General features: G+C 53.7%; 1 protein-coding gene across 1 annotated transcript; it reads left to right on the forward strand.

Moving 5' to 3' along the window:
- The first annotated feature begins 6,095 nt into the window (after positions 1–6,095).
- On the forward strand, positions 6,096–13,776 carry MMP9 (matrix metallopeptidase 9). Its single transcript, XM_040638405.1, has 13 exons — positions 6,096–6,286; positions 6,948–7,180; positions 7,542–7,690; positions 7,978–8,106; positions 8,202–8,375; positions 8,601–8,774; positions 9,141–9,317; positions 9,420–9,575; positions 10,623–10,893; positions 11,017–11,156; positions 11,468–11,618; positions 11,710–11,813; positions 13,463–13,776. Exons 1-13 carry the CDS (start codon positions 6,149–6,151, stop codon positions 13,579–13,581), a joined length of 2,115 nt encoding a protein of 704 aa, XP_040494339.1. The 5' UTR covers positions 6,096–6,148; the 3' UTR covers positions 13,582–13,776.
- The last annotated feature ends 3,376 nt before the right edge of the window (positions 13,777–17,152 follow it).

The following is a 17,152-nucleotide window of genomic DNA, read 5'->3' on the forward strand; positions in this document are numbered from 1 at the left end:
AAACACTGAAATCTTTCCTTACCTATCCATTGGTAACGGGCTACTTTGAACCTTCTAAATGCCCTAGAGCCCTAGCCCCTGCCCCCAGACTCCTAGGACCAGAGAATCAGGAATGAAAGGGTTAATAATGGTTTCTGCCCCCCTTCCCCCCTCTACCCCATGAGGTGCTTCTTAAAGCTCCTTGGATGGAATCAGTCTGGTAGGTTGGGGTCCTGGTTGTTAAATATTTGATGTCATGCCTCATTATAACGTTGGGGTGAGGGGCATCATCTTTACAGTCAGAAAGACCTAGATTCCTACCTAATTCTATTTATTTATTTAAGATTTTATTTATTTATTTTAGAAAGAGAGAGACAGAGTGTGGGGGGGAGGGGCAGAGGGAAAGACTCCCTAAGCAGACTCCCTGCTAAGCACTGAGCCCCAGGAGGGGCTGATCTCACAACCCTGAGATCTTTCATGACCAGAGCAGAAATCAAGACTTGGAGGCTGAACCTACTGAGCCACCCAGGCGCCCCTTTAAGCGTGCATTTTAAAACAAAGAGTGCTGGGTCCCACCCAGAGGTGCTGATTCGGTAATTCTGGGGTTGGAGCAGTCGAGGATCTGCATTTCTAACAAATTCCGGGTGGTGCTGAGGCTGCTGGGAAGTGGGACCACCCTTGGAGAACTGCCTACCTAGGAGATGCAGGCGACAGTGTGCCTGGCCAAGAGGAGGGGCTCAGCCCAGGTTTGGGAAAGGGGACAAAGAAGTGGCCAGTTGCCCTGCGTGCAGTGTGGACTTCTCCCTCCCACTCCGGTCCCCAAGGCTCTCGATTCAGGCCAGCACTGACTGAATGTTTAACCTAGGATTCATGTTTGACCACTAAATGTTTAACCTGGGATTTCCAAGGATTGGGGCTTTCCCCAGCCCCCTCCCCATTGTGAACAGGACCAGATTTAGACCTTTAGGGCCTGCTATCCCTGAGAATATGGTGCCCCATATGTCATTCAAAGTAAAACGGCACTAAACCCTGACATGACTATATAAGGAAGTCCACCAAAGAGCCCACTTTTCCCATGGCGGCTACTTTAAGGATTTTTTCTTTTTTCTTTCTTTCTTTTTTTTTTTTAAGATTTTATTTATTTATTTGACAGAGATAGAGACAGCCAGTAAGAGAGGGAACACAAGCAGGGGGAGTGGGAAAGGAAGAAGCAGGCTCATAGCGGAGGAGCCTGATGTGGGGCTCGATCCCAGAGCACCGGGATCATGCCCTGAGCCGAAGGCAGACACTTAACGACTGAGCCACCCAGGCGCCCCTAAGGATTTTTTTCAAGTATCAAAAACAGTCTTTGTGGTAGGGAGGGATGAATACGTGGAGTACAGAGGATTTTTAGGGCAGTGAAACTACTCAGGATGATAGCATAATGATGGATGCATGTCATTACGTGTCTGTCCCAACCCACGCAATGTCCACCACCACTAGGGAGCCCCTAATGTCACCTGTGGACTCTGGGCGATAATGATGTGTCAAGGCAGGTTCACAGATTATAGCAAATACACCACTCTGGGAGGGGGGGTGGCTGTTGTGCATGTGTTGGGGCAAAGGGTAGAGGGGAACTCTGCACTTTCTTCTCAATTTTGCTGTGAACCCACTAAAGCTGATCCAAAAAAATAGAGTCTTAGTCTAAAAACACAACCAAACAAACAATCTTTTAAATCTGGGGGCTGTACCTACTTTTTGTATTTTGGGCTGCACCTGCTTTGCTGGAACCCGTGCCTAGCCCCTGGGCAACGCACTGTCACAGCTGCCGGTCCCAGGCTCATCCTCTTTCCCCCTCGGTTGGCACAACTCTCCCTCCACAACGCCATCCCCTCTTGTAGACACCAACCTCTCTAAACTCCCTTAGACTCTTCTCTGTCCTGTCCAGCTACCTTCATCTTTTTATCCCCTTTTTATCCCCCCAATTTTTGTTTCCCCTAAAGAACCCAGCCAAATACTCCACACCTGTTCCATCTGTTGGTCTCTCCAGCTGGATTTCTGGGCACCCCACCCCACCCCCAGGCTGCTTCCCCCACTGACTTCCTTCTTGCCAGATCCAGTGACCTGATCTTAGCACGGGATTTGGAGTCAGAGGCTTGCGTAGGAGTGCGGTCACTCACCCGCTGTGTGACAGTGAACAACTTGAAGCACTTCTCTGGGCCTTGGGTCTGTCGCCTTGAAAATGGGCTTCAGTCTCTGCTTTCCCTGAAAGCTCAGCTTCAAATAAAATGTTAAGAAGTTCTGCCATTGGGTGTGGATCAGACGTGATAAGGTAGGAGACAGCACTGGATAAAGTGGCGGATTGTGCGTGGACTATCGGGATGGTTGGCCACCGGGGTAGCTAGCCACACATCCGGATGGGGTAGAAAGAACAGGGCGCTGGTGTCAGGTCTAGGTGGAATCCCAGGCCTGCCCCTGGCTAGCTGTGTGGACTTGGGCAACTCCCTGGGCCTCACAGATTCCTCACCAGTGAAAGAGGATGGTGAATCCTAATCCATAAAAGACAGAGCATTAGAGTAATGGCATCAGGACAGCTAACATTTTTTTTTGGTATGTGTACCTACTGTGTGCTAAAAACTTGCAATGTATAATATCATTTAATCCTCACCATGACCTTTTGAGTGAGGACTGTTCTCCCCCATTTTACAGATGAGGCCATGGAGGCACAGAGAGGCAAAGCGACTTGCTTAAGGTCACACCGCTAGATGGAGTAGGAGCTGGAATTTGAACCCAGGAGGTCTGATTCCAAAGCCTCTACTACCTGGCTTTCTTTTGAAAGAGCTCAACAGAGATAAGTGGGAGGCAAGACATTACTACTAAGGCCTATCTATAGCAGTCCACTAGTGATCGCTGTCACCCCGGGGCTAGGAACGGTAGGTGTGTTTGCGGGTGGGGGCGGGGACTTGGGTGATGCTCTTCCCTGGGGCAGTGTCTTGCCCTGTACACACCTTTCTGCTTCATCACAGACACAAGTGTCTTTCCCATTTCCTGCCGGGGTGTCTCAGGCCTGGCTGCCCCTCCCATCTCCGGTAGGTTCAGGAGGAACAGGCTTGGAATTCCCCATCCTACAAAGGGGGAGAGGTTCCTCACCTCGTGAGGCTGACCCCGGTCTGGGGGCCTGGTGTTACTAACAGCAGCCTGCAGGGCTGTGTCATCCAGCTGGTGACTCAGGGCTCCAGGACCAGCCCCCTCCCCATCTTATGGGACCTCCACCTGGGAGAGGGATTTAGAGGGCAACCTATGACCCGGGGTCAGGGTCAAGGGCTACCCACCTGGAGGAATACCCTGCCATCTGCCTCCTCTCCCATCGCCTTGGCTAAACCTGCGTGTTGGAAGGAGGGGCTGAGGGAAGTGGGGAAGGGGATGTGGTAACCAGAACCACTTCCTGCCATTGCCATGTTGAAAGGTCGCTCTCCCAAGTTCCTCTTGATGCGGGGGTTGGGGAGGGGGGGTAAAGGAGGAAGTTGGGAGGCGGTGAGGAAAGGAGGGTTCTTGTTTGGATTGGCTCCAGGAATCAAGCCAGGGGTTCTTGACTGGGTGCTCTCTTCCTGCCCCCCAGCTGGTAAAAACAGCCAGCTGGCCTGGAGGCCATCGTAATTAAAATAGCAGCAAGCACCTCCTACCCTATGCCAGGCACTTTATATCCATTAATTTGACCCTTACAACCCCATGAGGTAAGTAAGCACTATTATTACCCCCGTTTTACAGATGGGGAAACTGAGGCACGGACTGGTTATGCCCAGATCGCACAGCAGGGGAGTGCCAGAACTGAGATTGGAACTTCAGTCCCTTGGCTCCACAGAGCAGGTACAAAGCTACCGCTCCTCACTGTCCCACCCATGCTGTCCGTGGCTGGTTTTGTGACCAGAGAGAGGTAAATTCTCTACTCTGGGCCTCCGTTTCCTCATCTGCATGATGGGGGCCACTGGAGTAGATTAGTACACTGCCCTCTTGTGCTGTCTGTCCCTCTGGTAATTACTTATTCATTCAATTTCTCCCCTACCGGGCTCAGTTCCATTAGCACAATGACAAAGGCTATCTTGGTGACTACTGTATTCCCAGATTCCTAGCACAATGTCTGGCCCATAAAGACGCAACAAATACTTGACTACTTGAAGATCATCATCAACGGTTTGAGTAGATGATTAACATTTTGGACCCTTTATACATAAAAAAATCAACAAACATCAGTGGGTCTCAGCTGGTGGGGGTTTTGCCCCTCCCACCCACCCAGAGGACGTTTGGCAATGTTTGGCAACGTTTCTGGTTGTCACAACTGGCAGGGGGAGGTGCTCCTGGCACCTAGTGGGTAGAGGCTGGGGGAGTTCTAAACATCTGCACAGGACAGACCCTCAAAACAAAGAATTACTCTGGCCCCAAACGTCAAATAGTGTTACATTCGAGAAACATGACATACGTACATAGATAACGACATATTTTGTACCATTGATGGCAAGTCGGGGGTGGTTCATGGATTCTCCTAAAGCTTGAGTCTGCCGGCAGAGGAAGGCCCCCTGGATTGGAAGGTCTCTGTATCTCCATCTCTAAAATGATACTGCTCAGGGCACCTGGGGGCTCAGTGGGTTAAGCGTCTGACTTCAGCTCAAGTCCTGGGACTGAGCCTGTGATGAGTTCCCCCACTCAGCAAGGAGTCTGCTTGTCCCTCTCCCTCTGCTCCTCCCCTGCTCACGCGCACGCGCGCGTGCGCTCTCTCTCTCTCTCAGATAAATAAAATCTTAAAAAAAGAAAAGAAAAAGAAAAAGTGCCTGGCACACAGTGAGCCTTTAATTTATCATTATTATTTTAAAGATTTTATTTCTTCGTTTGATAGAGACAGCCAGCGAGAGAGGGAACACAAGCAGGGAGAGTGGGAGAGGAAGAAGCAGGCTCCCAGTAGAGGAGCCTGATGTGGGGCTCGATCCCAGAACACCGGGATCATGCCCTGAGCCAAAGGCAGCCGCTTAAGGACTGAGCCACCCAGGCGCCCCACAGTGAGCCTTTTAAATCCAGCTTTTTGGGTGGTTATGTTGCCCTCCCCAAGTGATGCCTCAGGAAAGGCAAACACAGACCCTTCCCCACAGGGGCTGGCGGGGAAGAGGAGAGGGAGGGAGGCATACTGGTGAAAACTGGGGCTAGAGCTTGCCCTCAAGTGGGGAAGGGGCTGGAGGACTGAACAGCGCCCCCAAGAGTCCCAAACCCGGAGAGATAGGAAGGCATTTGTTGTAGGTCACACAGCAGATTAGAGCCCAAGACCCCAGTCTCGTGATTCCAAGTTGGAATCCCAGGTAATTAAAAGCGACCACGGCCATCACTGAGCACTTGCAACGTACGTTTTCTGATTTTCTGTGTTTGATCTCATTTTTTTCTCACATCAATTTAGGGACAAAAGGCCCTTTTTCACAGCTGAGGAAGCAGATTCCGAGTGGTAGGACATTTGCCTGAAGCCCTGAAGGAAGAGAGTGAAGCCTGTCTGCTGGCTTCCAGATGCCATAAACTTCCCCCTTGACTATCCTGAAAGATTCAGCCTGTGGAAGACAGGGGTTGTCTCGGTGGAATTCCCCAATTCCTGCCTAGCAGAGCCCACTCCTTCTGCCCCCGAGGTGGGGCAGGGAGAGGAAGCTGCCAAGAAAGGCTTCCAGGGAGGAGAAAAGAGGACAGTCTAGCAGGGTGGGAAGGGGCCCATGGATGCGATCTGACCAGGAAGAGAGATCGCTGAATTCAGAAAGAGGCCTTGGGGAATCTTCCATCCCCTTCCCTTGGGCTGACCACTCAGGGTGTTCAGGTGGTGAGCTCAGGGAGTCCTCCAGCCTCGGCTCCCTCCCTTGCTTTCATTCAGTTCCCACGAGCTCTGCAGTTTGCAAAACCCAACCCTTCCCCTATGGGCCTGTGGTTTCCTGTGGGTCTGGGGTCCTGCCTGACTCGGCATTGGGAACTGTGGGCAGCCGGGGAGAGGTGGAGGTGGTGTAAGCCTTTTCCTTGCCTTCTCATGCTGGGGCTACCCCCCCCAACACACCCCATCCCCTGAGTCAGCCCCCGCCTGCCAGGGAGAGGCGGGGTTACTGATTCAGTTAATAGCGCCTTCTTAAAGCCCCCATGAGGACAGCTGTAGCTAGACACCATCACCCTCACCATGAACCCCAGGCAGCCCCTGGTCCTGGTGCTCCTGGTGCTGGGCTGCTGCTCTGCGGCTCCCAGACCACACAAGCCCACCCTTGTGGTCTTCCCAGGAGACCTGAGAGCTAATCTCACTGACAAGCAGCTGGCAGAGGTAGGCGAATGCCCCAGTCTGGAGTTGGGGAAGGCTGGCCAGGAGTCGCAGGGAGGGCATGGGGCCTCAGAGGAGAGACCTTGGGGGCAAGTTGGGGGTTTAGGGCATGTCTGGAGAAGAGCGATGTCCACGATCAGGCCCTGGAGGTCCTGCGGAGGCTCGGGACAGTGACGGTGGCGGCGTTAAGCGTCTGCCTTCCGCTCAGGGTCTCAGGGCGTGATCCCAGTGTTCTGGGATCGAGCTCCACATCGGGCTCCTCTGCTGGGAGCCTGCCTCTTCCCCTCTCACTCTCCGTGCTTGTATTCCCTCTCTCGCTAGCTATCTCTCTCTACCAAATAAATAAATAAAATCTTAAAAAATAATAATAATGATGGGGTGGTGATGCATCGGTCGGTTCTGGAGTAGGCATGGCTGTGGGTGGACAGGGGTAAACGCCAGGGGGTCCTGAGATAGGCACGGGCCACGGACAGGCATCAGGGGTCGGAAGGAGCCGAGGGTGTCTACAGGGAAGGGAGTTACTGGGTGGGCATTAGCACTGGTATCCAGGGTACCAAGTCCTGGGTAGTCGCTAGTCCCTGAGTGCCTGGACAGAAGGAATCCAGGCAGGGTAGGGCAGAGAAAGAGTCCCGGCTCTGGAATATCTCTGGCCCTCCATCCACAGGAATATCTGTTTCGCTATGGCTACACGAAAGTGGCCGAGATGAACGAGGACAAGCAGTCCCTGAGTCGGACGCTGCGGCTTCTCCAGAGGCGCCTGGCTCTGCCTGAGACTGGAGAGCTGGACAAAACCACCCTGGACGCCATGCGGGCCCCGCGCTGCGGCGTCCCGGACCTGGGCAGATTCCAGACCTTTGAGGGCGACCTCAAGTGGCACCACCGGGACATCACTTACTGGTGCGCGGCCGGGCCCCGCGGAGGCGGAGGGGTGGGGCGGGAGGGCCGGGCCCCGCGCCGGCGGCGATTTCGTCCGTCCTTAGACCGATCCCTGGGTTTAAATGTGCAGCCTGGGGCAAGTGGTTCCACCTCTGAGCCCGTTTCTCCTTCAGGGAAATGGGTCTCGCACGCAATCGTGAGTCTTCCTGCTCGGGCCATTGTGAGCGTCCCAGGAGAAAAATGCCTCTGAAAGTGTTTTGTAGATGAAAGCGTGGAACGCAGGGAGCACTGTACTTGCGGAGGCCGCTGCGACCCCGGGTGCCGCTACTGCCCCGGCTCCGGCCTCACTTCTCACCTCTCTCCTCCCGCCTTTCCCCTACAGGATCCAAAACTACTCGGACGACTTGCCGCGCAACGTGATCGACGACGCCTTTGCCCGCGCCTTCGCGCTCTGGAGCGCGGTGACGCCGCTCACCTTCACTCGCGTGTACGGCCCCGAAGCCGACATCGTCATTCAGTTTGGTGTTAGGGGTAAGAACGAGGGAAAGGGAAAACCCTGGACGGGGACAGCGGAGGGAGGACCACGGAGAGAACAGAGCGGGCACTGGAGCTTGGTCTCGCTTGTCCCCCGTAGCTCTGGCCGCCGCTGGCCCTTATGCGCCCCCTCCTGCCCGACGCGGCACAGCGCGGGGACGCAAAGTTGGGACAGCTGCTCATGGGCGGGATCTCAGCCCACACTCGGGGCAGCGCCCTTGGGCAGCGCGTCACCCGCACAGGTGCACTCGGCTAACTCCCTTCTTCTCCACCTGCTTCTTCAGAGCACGGAGATGGATATCCCTTCGATGGGAAGAACGGGCTCCTGGCACACGCCTTTCCTCCGGGCCAGGGCATTCAGGGAGACGCCCACTTCGACGATGAAGAGTTGTGGTCTCTGGGCAAGGGCGTCGGTGAGATCCTGAGCCTCCCCGGCCCCCCCCCCCATTCCCTTTCTCTTGTCACACTCATCTCCAGGCGCTCTGACCCTGTCCCCCTCCTCCTGCAGTGGTTCCGACCTACTTCGGAAACTCAGATGGCGCCCCCTGCCACTTCCCCTTCACCTTCGAGGGCCGCTCCTACTCCGCTTGCACCACGGACGGCCGCTCCGACGACATGGCCTGGTGCAGCACCACGGCTGACTATGACACCGACCGCCGGTTCGGCTTCTGCCCCAGCGAGAGTGAGTGCGGGGCCACGGCGGCGGTGAGCGGTGCCCACCATCCACGAGGGGCTAGAAACCCTAGGTTTTAATCCTGGCTCTGCCACTAGTGCTATGCGGCCTGCAAGCCACTCTCTTGTTCTCTGGGCCCAGTTTCTCATCTGTGAAATGGGGAGGGGTGGTACACAGATGGTGTGTGGGTCAATAAACTCATGCGCCTTCCGGTCATCGTGTGGGCCTCCCCAGGACTCTACACCCAGGACGGCAATGGGGACGGCAAGCCCTGCGTGTTTCCGTTCACCTTCGAGGGCAAATCTTACTCCAGCTGCACCACCGAAGGTCGCTCGGACGGCTACCGCTGGTGCGCCACCACAGCCAACTACGACCAGGACAGACTCTATGGCTTCTGCCCCACCCGAGGTACCTCTGTCCCGCCTACCAGATCCGCATTGGTCCCCGAAACTTGGCTCCTCCACCCATCGGTTTGTCTCTCCACGCTTCCTTGGGCCTCAGGCGTCTCTGTCCACGCTCACAGCCCCTCCCCCTGAGGTCCACGTGCCGCCCCGCATCCCTGTGTCTTGGCCTTTTAGCCCAGCCTGTTGCTTCTCACTTAGTCTCCGGTCCCCAGGCCCCGCCCACCACCCTAGCCCGGTCTCATCGGGGTCCCCAGCCTCCCCTAGGCTTTTAAAATAGGACATCAGGATTATCTAGTTCCCCGTTTGGCCCACGCCTGGTCCCTTCTTGGGCCCACCCACCTGGCTCACCCAAGGCCCTTTGTCTCTCCAGTCGACTCCACGGTGACCGGGGGCAACTCTGCGGGGGAGCCGTGTGTCTTCCCCTTCATCTTCCTGGGCAAGGAGTACTCGACCTGCACTACGGAGGGCCGCGGAGATGGATACCTCTGGTGTGCCACCACCTCGAACTTTGACAGAGACAAGAAGTGGGGCTTCTGCCCGGACCAAGGTGAGCAGCGATCCAGGGTTGGGGGCAGCAGTGTTGGGGGAGGGATGGCCAGGGCTGGGAGGTTGGCCCAGGACTCACATCTCAGGGTCTTCTTTCCTCCAGGATACAGCCTGTTCCTTGTGGCCGCCCATGAGTTTGGCCACGCGCTGGGTTTAGATCACTCATCGGTGCCGGAAGCACTCATGTACCCCATGTACAGCTTCACCGAGGGGCCCCCCCTGCATGAGGATGATGTGAAGGGCATCCAGTCTCTGTATGGTGAGCTTTGGGGCAGGGATGGAGGGAAGGGGTGGAGGGAAGGGCTGGGCGTTACCGCCCTACCGAGAATGGGGAAATGGCAGGGGAGGGGTGGAGTGGGGACCTCAACATTTATCTGTGGGGGGGGGGTGTGTCTGGATGGCTCAGTCCTTAAGCGTCTGCCTTCCGCTCAGGGCATGATCCTGGAGTCCTGGGATTGAGCCCCACATCGGGCTCTCTGCTCCGCTGGGAGCCTGCTTCTTCCTCTTCCACTCCCCCTTCTTATGTTCCCTCTCTCGCTGGCTGTCTCTCTCTCTGTCAAATAAATAAATAAAATTAAAAAAAATTTATCTGCGGGAAAGCCTGGGGCCAGTGGGTCCAATTGCTGTCTGGTCAGTGTTTGGAGGTGGGAATAAAGAGTGCAGACTCTAGACTGAGACAGGCGTGGGTTCAAAAGCCAGTCCAGCCACTTCCTGGCCAGGTGACCATGGATGTTACTTCACCCCTCAATTTTCTCACCTGTGAAATGGGGCTAATAATGGTACCTGCCTCACAGGGCTGTTAGGAGGTTTAAGAGAGTTAGAATGACGTCTGACATATAGTAGACACCATGTAAGTGTTTAATATTTTATTGTTATAATTTACGATCATTAGTATTATTCTCCCATTAAAAATGGAGATATTAAAGAATCTACTTGGTGGGTTTTTTTTTTTAAGTCAAATGAGCTAATGTGAGTGTATAAAGCTCTTAGCACTAAGTTTGGCACTCAGTTTGCGTGCTCAAAACACACTTCTTTCCCACTAGCCTGGGGTGGGGGGGAGAGCTCCTGCATGATTTGTGTTCTTAGGGCCCAGGCAGGGCCTGACACAGCCCAGGGATTGGACAGACATAACTGGAATGAAAGGTGAACGTTTGAGAAAAAATCAGCCTGTCAGTGACTGGGGGAAGGCAGGTCCAAAAGTGAGGCGAGGGCGTGTCAGGGGCCTCATTGATGGGGTCTGGGGGGGATATATTCCACCAGCTCAGATGTGTGCGGGAATAGAGGGGATCTCATCTGTCTCTTTTAGGTCCTCGCCCTGACCCTGAACCACAGCCTCCAACCGTTCAGCCCACCGCTCCACCAACCGGCTGCCCTACCGGGCCTCCCACTACCCGCCCCTCAGAGCGCCCCACTACTGGCCCCACAGGCCCCCCTGCAGCTGGCCCCACAGGTCCCCCCACTGCTGGCCCTTCTGAGCCCCCTACAGTGACTTTCAACCCAGCAGAGGATATATGCAAAGTGAACTTCTTCGATGCCATCGCGGAGATCGGGAACTGTCTGCATTTCTTCAAGGATGGGTAAGGGGGCAGGGATGTGTGGCTGGGGGAGGGGACTTGGAAGAGGGACCTGCCTGCCCCTCTCCGCCCACTGGCCTTCGGTTCCAAGTTCAGTGCCCCGCCGGTCCCTTTTCTCATTCCCAGGAAGTACTGGCGATTCTCTGACGGCAAGGCGCGCCGGGTGCAGGGCCCCTTCCTTATAACTGACTCGTGGCCTGCGCTGCCCCACAAGCTGGACTCCGCCTTTGAGGACCCGCTCACCAGGAAGATTTTCTTCTTCTCTGGTTAGTTTCCTCCTGTTTCCTCCCCCGCCCCCGCCCTTCACATCCTCGCCAATCTAGGAGGACCAAGAGACCGAGTATAATCCGTGAAAATTTTCTGCGGATCAGGAAAAGGCGCCCCCTTCTGGCGGGTGCGGTTTAGCAGTTCTTCACCGTCCCCTTGCGCCATCCTACAGAGCGCTCGTCCTCCGTGGACACAGAGGCTGCGGGCACGTCGGGCGCAGAAAGGCCTCGCTGGGCTCTTCCCCTTGACATTCAAGGACAATGTGTGTCCATCCCTGCCCCCAGAACGATGTGGCTCTTCTTCCCTGCAGGGCGCCAGGTGTGGGTGTACGCAGGCGCGTCGGTGCTGGGCCCGAGGCGTCTGGACAAGCTTGGCCTGGGCCCGGAGGTGGCCCAAGTCACAGGGGCCCTCCCGCAAGGCGGGGCTAAGGTGCTACTGTTTAGCTGGCAACGCTTCTGGAGGTGAGAGTCACGGCCAGCGCCGGCAGGGGGACCCCGGGCGCCGTCCGCCTGCCCGCCAGCTCAGCACCTGTCTCTTAACCACTTCCTGCAGGTTCGACGTGAAGACGCAGACCGTCGATCCGAACAGCCTCGGCTCGGTGGGGCGGGTGTTCCCCGGGGTGCCCCTGAACTCGCACAACATCTTCCAGTACCAAGGTGAGGGCTGCAGACGCGGGTCAGGAGCGGTCCCGCCCCGCCATGCTTCCCACGCTAGTCTGCCTCAGATGTTCGGTCAAATTCTGAGCGAGGGGAAAAAAAAATCCCTCCAGATTGAGGCAAATGCCCCAGCACAGGTGAAGTTCCCTATAGAGGCAGGGACCTTTCCCAGATCATAAAGGGACACAGGGAACAACCAGAACTAGAACCCAGATTTCCTGCGTCCCCTGCTGGAGGCTCTTTCCCCTGCAGTACGCAGTACGGGACACATGGTTTGCATGGAGTTTCATTCCTTTATTAGATAATATTTATCAAGTGTCTGTAATATGCCAGGCACTGTGCTGACACAGGAGATACAGTGATAAAAAAAGGACAATCCCTAACTGTCTTTGGGCAAGTCACTGCTGCTCACGGAGCCTCAGTTTCCCCATCTGTAAAATGGAGATGATAGCTGGAGTTACACTTACTTTCTCTTCCTCACCACTCACATGCTCTCAATTGACAAGTTCTGTTGACTCTACTACCAAAAGATTTGCTTTTCACCATCTCCTTTGCAAATACTCTGGTTCAAGCCATACTGGTTTGTTCAATACCATTAAGATATTCTCCATAGTAGGGAGTGGTTAGGGGTGGGGGGCCATGGTCTTGGGGCGACTCCAGAACCATTCCAAGGTCAAAGAAACTACTGGGACACCTGGGTGGCTCAGTCGGTTGAGCGTCTGCCTTCGGCTTGAGTCATGATCCCGGGGTCCTGGGATTGCGTCCCGAGTGTGGCTCCTTGCTCAGCGGAGAGCCGCCTCTCCCTCTGCCTGAGCAAGGGGCCCCGTGCGGGATACGATCCCAGGATCCCGGGATCATGACCCGAGCTGAAGTCAGACACTCAACTGACTGAGCCACCCAGGCATCCCCCAAAAATAAAATCTTAAAAAGAAAAAGAAAGGAAACCTCCAGGATCTGATCAGCCCCTCATACCCTCCCAGCACTCCTGTGGTTCTCTCTGCTCCGCACCACCCAAACCACCCGCACCCCCCCACCCCCCCGCATCTGGCTGCTCTTTGAACACATCCAGGTCACTCCTAGCTTCGGGCCTCCAAGCCAGTTGTTCCCTCTGCCTGGAAGCATCTCCCCCAGACTGTCTGAGGGCTGCGTCCCTTTTACCCTTCGGCTCTCAGCGCTTTGGCTACCTTTTCAAAGAAGTCTTCTCTGGCCCTCATGAGTTACTCGCCTACTTGCTTTTATTTCCTTCGTAGCTTTCTACGGTTGTCACGGTCTCATTTATTTACATGTTTGCTTGTTAATTGTCTCTCTTACCCCACGGGCACCAGAACTGAGAGGGTGCCTGCACTTTTGTCTCTGGTGTATCCCCCAGTGCCTCTAATGGTGCTGAGCACTATACGTATTCGATGAAATGAATGTTGAATGAATTGTTCTGAGCACCTACTGTGTGCCCAGGCTCGGTGCCAGGGCTTCGGACATGGAGGTTTTCTGCCCTCCCACATCTCTGTGGGGGGAGATGGATGTGTCCTGTGAAAAGCTCAGATCTAGAACGGGCAAGAAGGACAATGGTAAAGATCTTGCTCCTGTTTCTGTCTGTGTCTGTGGGAGGGCTGGAATCACCTGTCTTGTACTTGCTCCCCCCCCCACCGCAGGGAAAGCCCACTTCTGCCAGGACCGTTTCTACTGGCGTGTGAATTCTCGGAATGAGGTGAACCAGGTGGACGAAGTGGGCTACGTGACCTATGACTTCCTACGGTGCCCGGAGGATTAGGGCTTCCCATCCTGGTTCGGCACTGCAGAGTGGATCCTAGGGGGACCATCCCAATGCGGAAGGAGCCAGTTTGCCGGATACAAACTGGTGGGTTTGTTCTGGAGGACAAGGAAGAGTCAAGGTGGGCTGGGCCCCTCTCTTTCCACCTTCCTTTTTTGCTGGAATGTTTTTAATAAACTTGAATTCTTAAACCTTGAGGAGCAGATTTCTTTATGTATGTATGTACGCATTCACGCATGTACATAACCGAGAGTGCTTACTATGTGCCAGGTAGTGTCCTAAGCACTTCATAAATATTAACATTCATTCTTCCTATTAGGCAGATATAATGTGATTACTTCTATTTTACAGCTGGGGAAATGGCCAACCTATTATTCATTCATCAAACATTTATTGAGCTTCTGCGTGAAGCCAGGCCTTGTGCAGGGCGCTGGGGAAGGAGAGATGGATTGGATTATGTTTCTGTCCTCAAGGACCTCTCGGGGTCCTCCAGCGTGAGGCACATGAGTGCGCTCAGAACTTGCTTAAAATGCAGACTCCAGGCTCAGTCCCCAAAGAGTCCTGCTCAGTTACCAGAGTGATTCTTTGGTGGGGGTGGGATTACACTTGGAGAGTGTGCAGCGTGGGGCCCTTTATTCTAGAATAATGGTGTGTATATGTGATTCCATATGTCATGGTTGAAGTCAGGGAACGTTTCTTAGCCAAGATGACATCTGAACTTGAACTGAATCTGGAAAGATGAGCAAGAGTTTCATCCTGTAAGGGCGCTGGGTAGTGCAGTCATTAAGTGTCTGCCTCTGGCTCAGGGCGTGATTCTGGCGTTCCGGGACCGAGTCCCACATCAGGCTCCTCCGCTAGGAGCCTGCTTCTTCCTCTCCCACTCCCCCTGCTGTGTTCCCTCTCTCGCTGGCTGTCTCTCTGTCACATAAATAAATAAAATCTTAAAAAAAAAAAAAAGAGTTTCTTCCTGTGAGAGTAGAACGGTCTTTGTAGAGGGTAATTTACCATAGACCGTTAAACCGAAAAATGTGCCTATGCCACCTCTCACACACGTTTGCACAAAACAACAGACAGAGGGACATTGATTGCCGTATGGCTTGTAGAGTGCCAAATGGCAACATCTTAAGTGTGCAGAGGTCAGATGGCGGATAAATGGAATATGGATTATATACACGGTGATAGTAGCTACCCTTAGTCCAACACTGACTCTGGGCCATGCGCTTTATGCGTGTTACCACCGCTAATCCTGAAAACAACCTGGGAGACAGATACTGCTCTTATCTTACGGTATGATTGCCACCCCCCCATTTTACAGATGAGGTAACTGAGGCACACGGAATTACACAGCTCAGCGGAAGTCCCATAGCTGGTGACTGGTGGCAGTGGGATTTGACTGCGGGCTCTTGGGGCAAGTGCTGCGAGAAGAGAAAAAGCAGAGCGGTTGTTTGAGGGAACGACAAAAGGCTCCCAACTCTAGTGTGTGGTTTTAGGAGGAAGATGGCAGCAGAGCACAGAGGATTCTGGAATGGTTGAGGGGAATGGTGGTCTGGACTAGATGAGACAAGGTCTGAATGCCCGGCTGAGGAGCATGGACATGACTCCACAGGACAGCAGAGGGACTTGGAGCAGGTGATCGGAGGGTTGGAGCAGGTGAGTGGAGCAGACGAGCGGATATGATTGCCTTCTGGACTCTGGCCCAAGTGGGAGTTTGAGGGACTCTTAGAACTTCTTCCCGAACTCCCTTTGGGTGGATCCAAACCCACCTCATCCATTTCTTGCTGAGGAATGACCCATTCCCAGGGGCATGCCCCCATTCCTCAATAGGGCTTGTTTAAAGCCCCTCTGAACCTCTGTCTCTCTCTAGATACTGTTCCATCTCTCTACCTCTCACCCCCAACCACAGTTAAACTTCCCCAAAGTATAGTCTCTACTCACTGTCTCCACTTCTTCAATTTCCATTCTCTCTGCAAGCACTTCCAGCCTGACCCCCAGCCCACCACACCGCTGAAATCATTCTCTTCCAAGCCACCTATGAACTTCCTGTAGCCAGATGCGACGGGTCCTCTGGGCTCATCCTACATGACTCTCAGTTTGGTTGACACAGTTGATAATGCCGTTCTTCACTCAGTTTCTGGGTCACCCTTCCTGGTCCTCCCCACCTCACTGGCTGGATCTTTCTTTTCTTTTTTTTTTTAAAAGATTTTATTTATTATTTATTTGACACAGAGAGAGAGAGAGAGAGCCAGTGAGAGAGGGAACACAAGCAGGGGGAGTGGGAGAGGAAGAAGCAGGCTCATAGCGGAGGAGCCTGACGTGGGGCTCGATCCCATAACGCCGGGATCACACCCTGAGCCGAAGGCAGACGCTTAATGACTGCGCCACCCAGGCGCCCCTGGATCTTTCTTTTTCTAACCTCTAGATGATAGCATGCCCTTGCGCTCAATCCTTGGACTTATCCGTGTACACTCATTCCCTGTGATCTCCCCCAGCCTTGCTGCTTTCTCTCTATCAAGGACTCCGAAGTTTATATCCCCAGCCTTAACCTCTCCCCTGAGCTCCAGACTTGCATGTTCAAAGGCCAACTCGCATGATCCTTAGGTACCTGATAGGCTTCTCAACCTCACGGTCCAGCTGAACTCTTGGGATCCACTTTCTGAACGTGCTTCTCTGTCAGTCATCACTACCTTGATAAAGATGACATCATCTGCTCTCAATCAGTCGTAGAACCTGATCAGTCCTAAAATCTAGGTATCAGTTAAACTCCTTATTCTAGTACAGTTTCTCAACTTGGGCACTATTGACATTCCAGGCCAGAATTTTTTTAGTGGTGGGGAATGCTGTAGGAATGTTTGGTATCTTCCTCCAGGGGGTAGTAGGGTCATGTACGATGGCAGACCCACTCGGGGTCAGTCTTCCTTTCCCTACNTTGGGTCCCAGTGTGGGGGTGGAGCGCAGGGGGGTAATGGGGAACCCGTGGCTCATGGCCAGGCCGACTTGGCGCTAGCCTAGATGGCACAAGTGGCGTCTCCCCACTTTGATGTCAGTAACACCGCCCTCCAGTTGTGACAATCAAAAATGTCTCTGAACATTGCCAGGTGTTCCCTGTCGGGCAGCACTAACCCCAGTTGAGGACTATTGCTCTAATAGAATAAATATACAGACAAATCCACATGCCATAAGTGTACGTGTCAATAAATTTCCACATACTGAACACGACTGTGTAACCCACAACCAGATCAAGAAGCAAAACATTATAGCACCCCAAAAGCCCCTCTCCTGCTCCCTTGCAATCACTACCCCTCCACCCCAAGAGTTACCACCATTACTTCCAACAGCTTAGATAGATTTGACTAGTTTTTACTTTAAATAGTATTTTATAGTACCTACTCTTGCATCTGGCTGGTTCTGCTCAAGGTAATATTTGTGATACTCATCGATATTGGTTGTGAATTACAGATTGTGCATTCACACTATAGCTTTCCACTGTATGAATGTCCCACTATTTATCCATCCATTTATTTTTTTATTTACCCATTTTATGGTTAATGGGCATTTGGGTAGTTCCCAGTTT

This window comes from Ursus maritimus, unplaced genomic scaffold (assembly GCF_017311325.1).
Source record: "Ursus maritimus isolate PB19 unplaced genomic scaffold, ASM1731132v1 scaffold_22, whole genome shotgun sequence".
NCBI lineage: Eukaryota > Metazoa > Chordata > Mammalia > Carnivora > Ursidae > Ursus > Ursus maritimus.

Coding starts and splice junctions, on each gene's coding strand:
- MMP9 (XM_040638405.1), top strand. CDS start 6,149: ATGAACCCCAGGCAGCCCCTGGTCCTGGTGCTCCTGGTGCTGGGCTGC. Junction 8,107..8,201: donor GTCTCTGGGCAAGGGCGTCG/GTGAGATCCTGA, acceptor CTCCTCCTGCAG/TGGTTCCGACCTACTTCGGA. Junction 9,318..9,419: donor GGGCTTCTGCCCGGACCAAG/GTGAGCAGCGAT, acceptor TCTTTCCTCCAG/GATACAGCCTGTTCCTTGTG.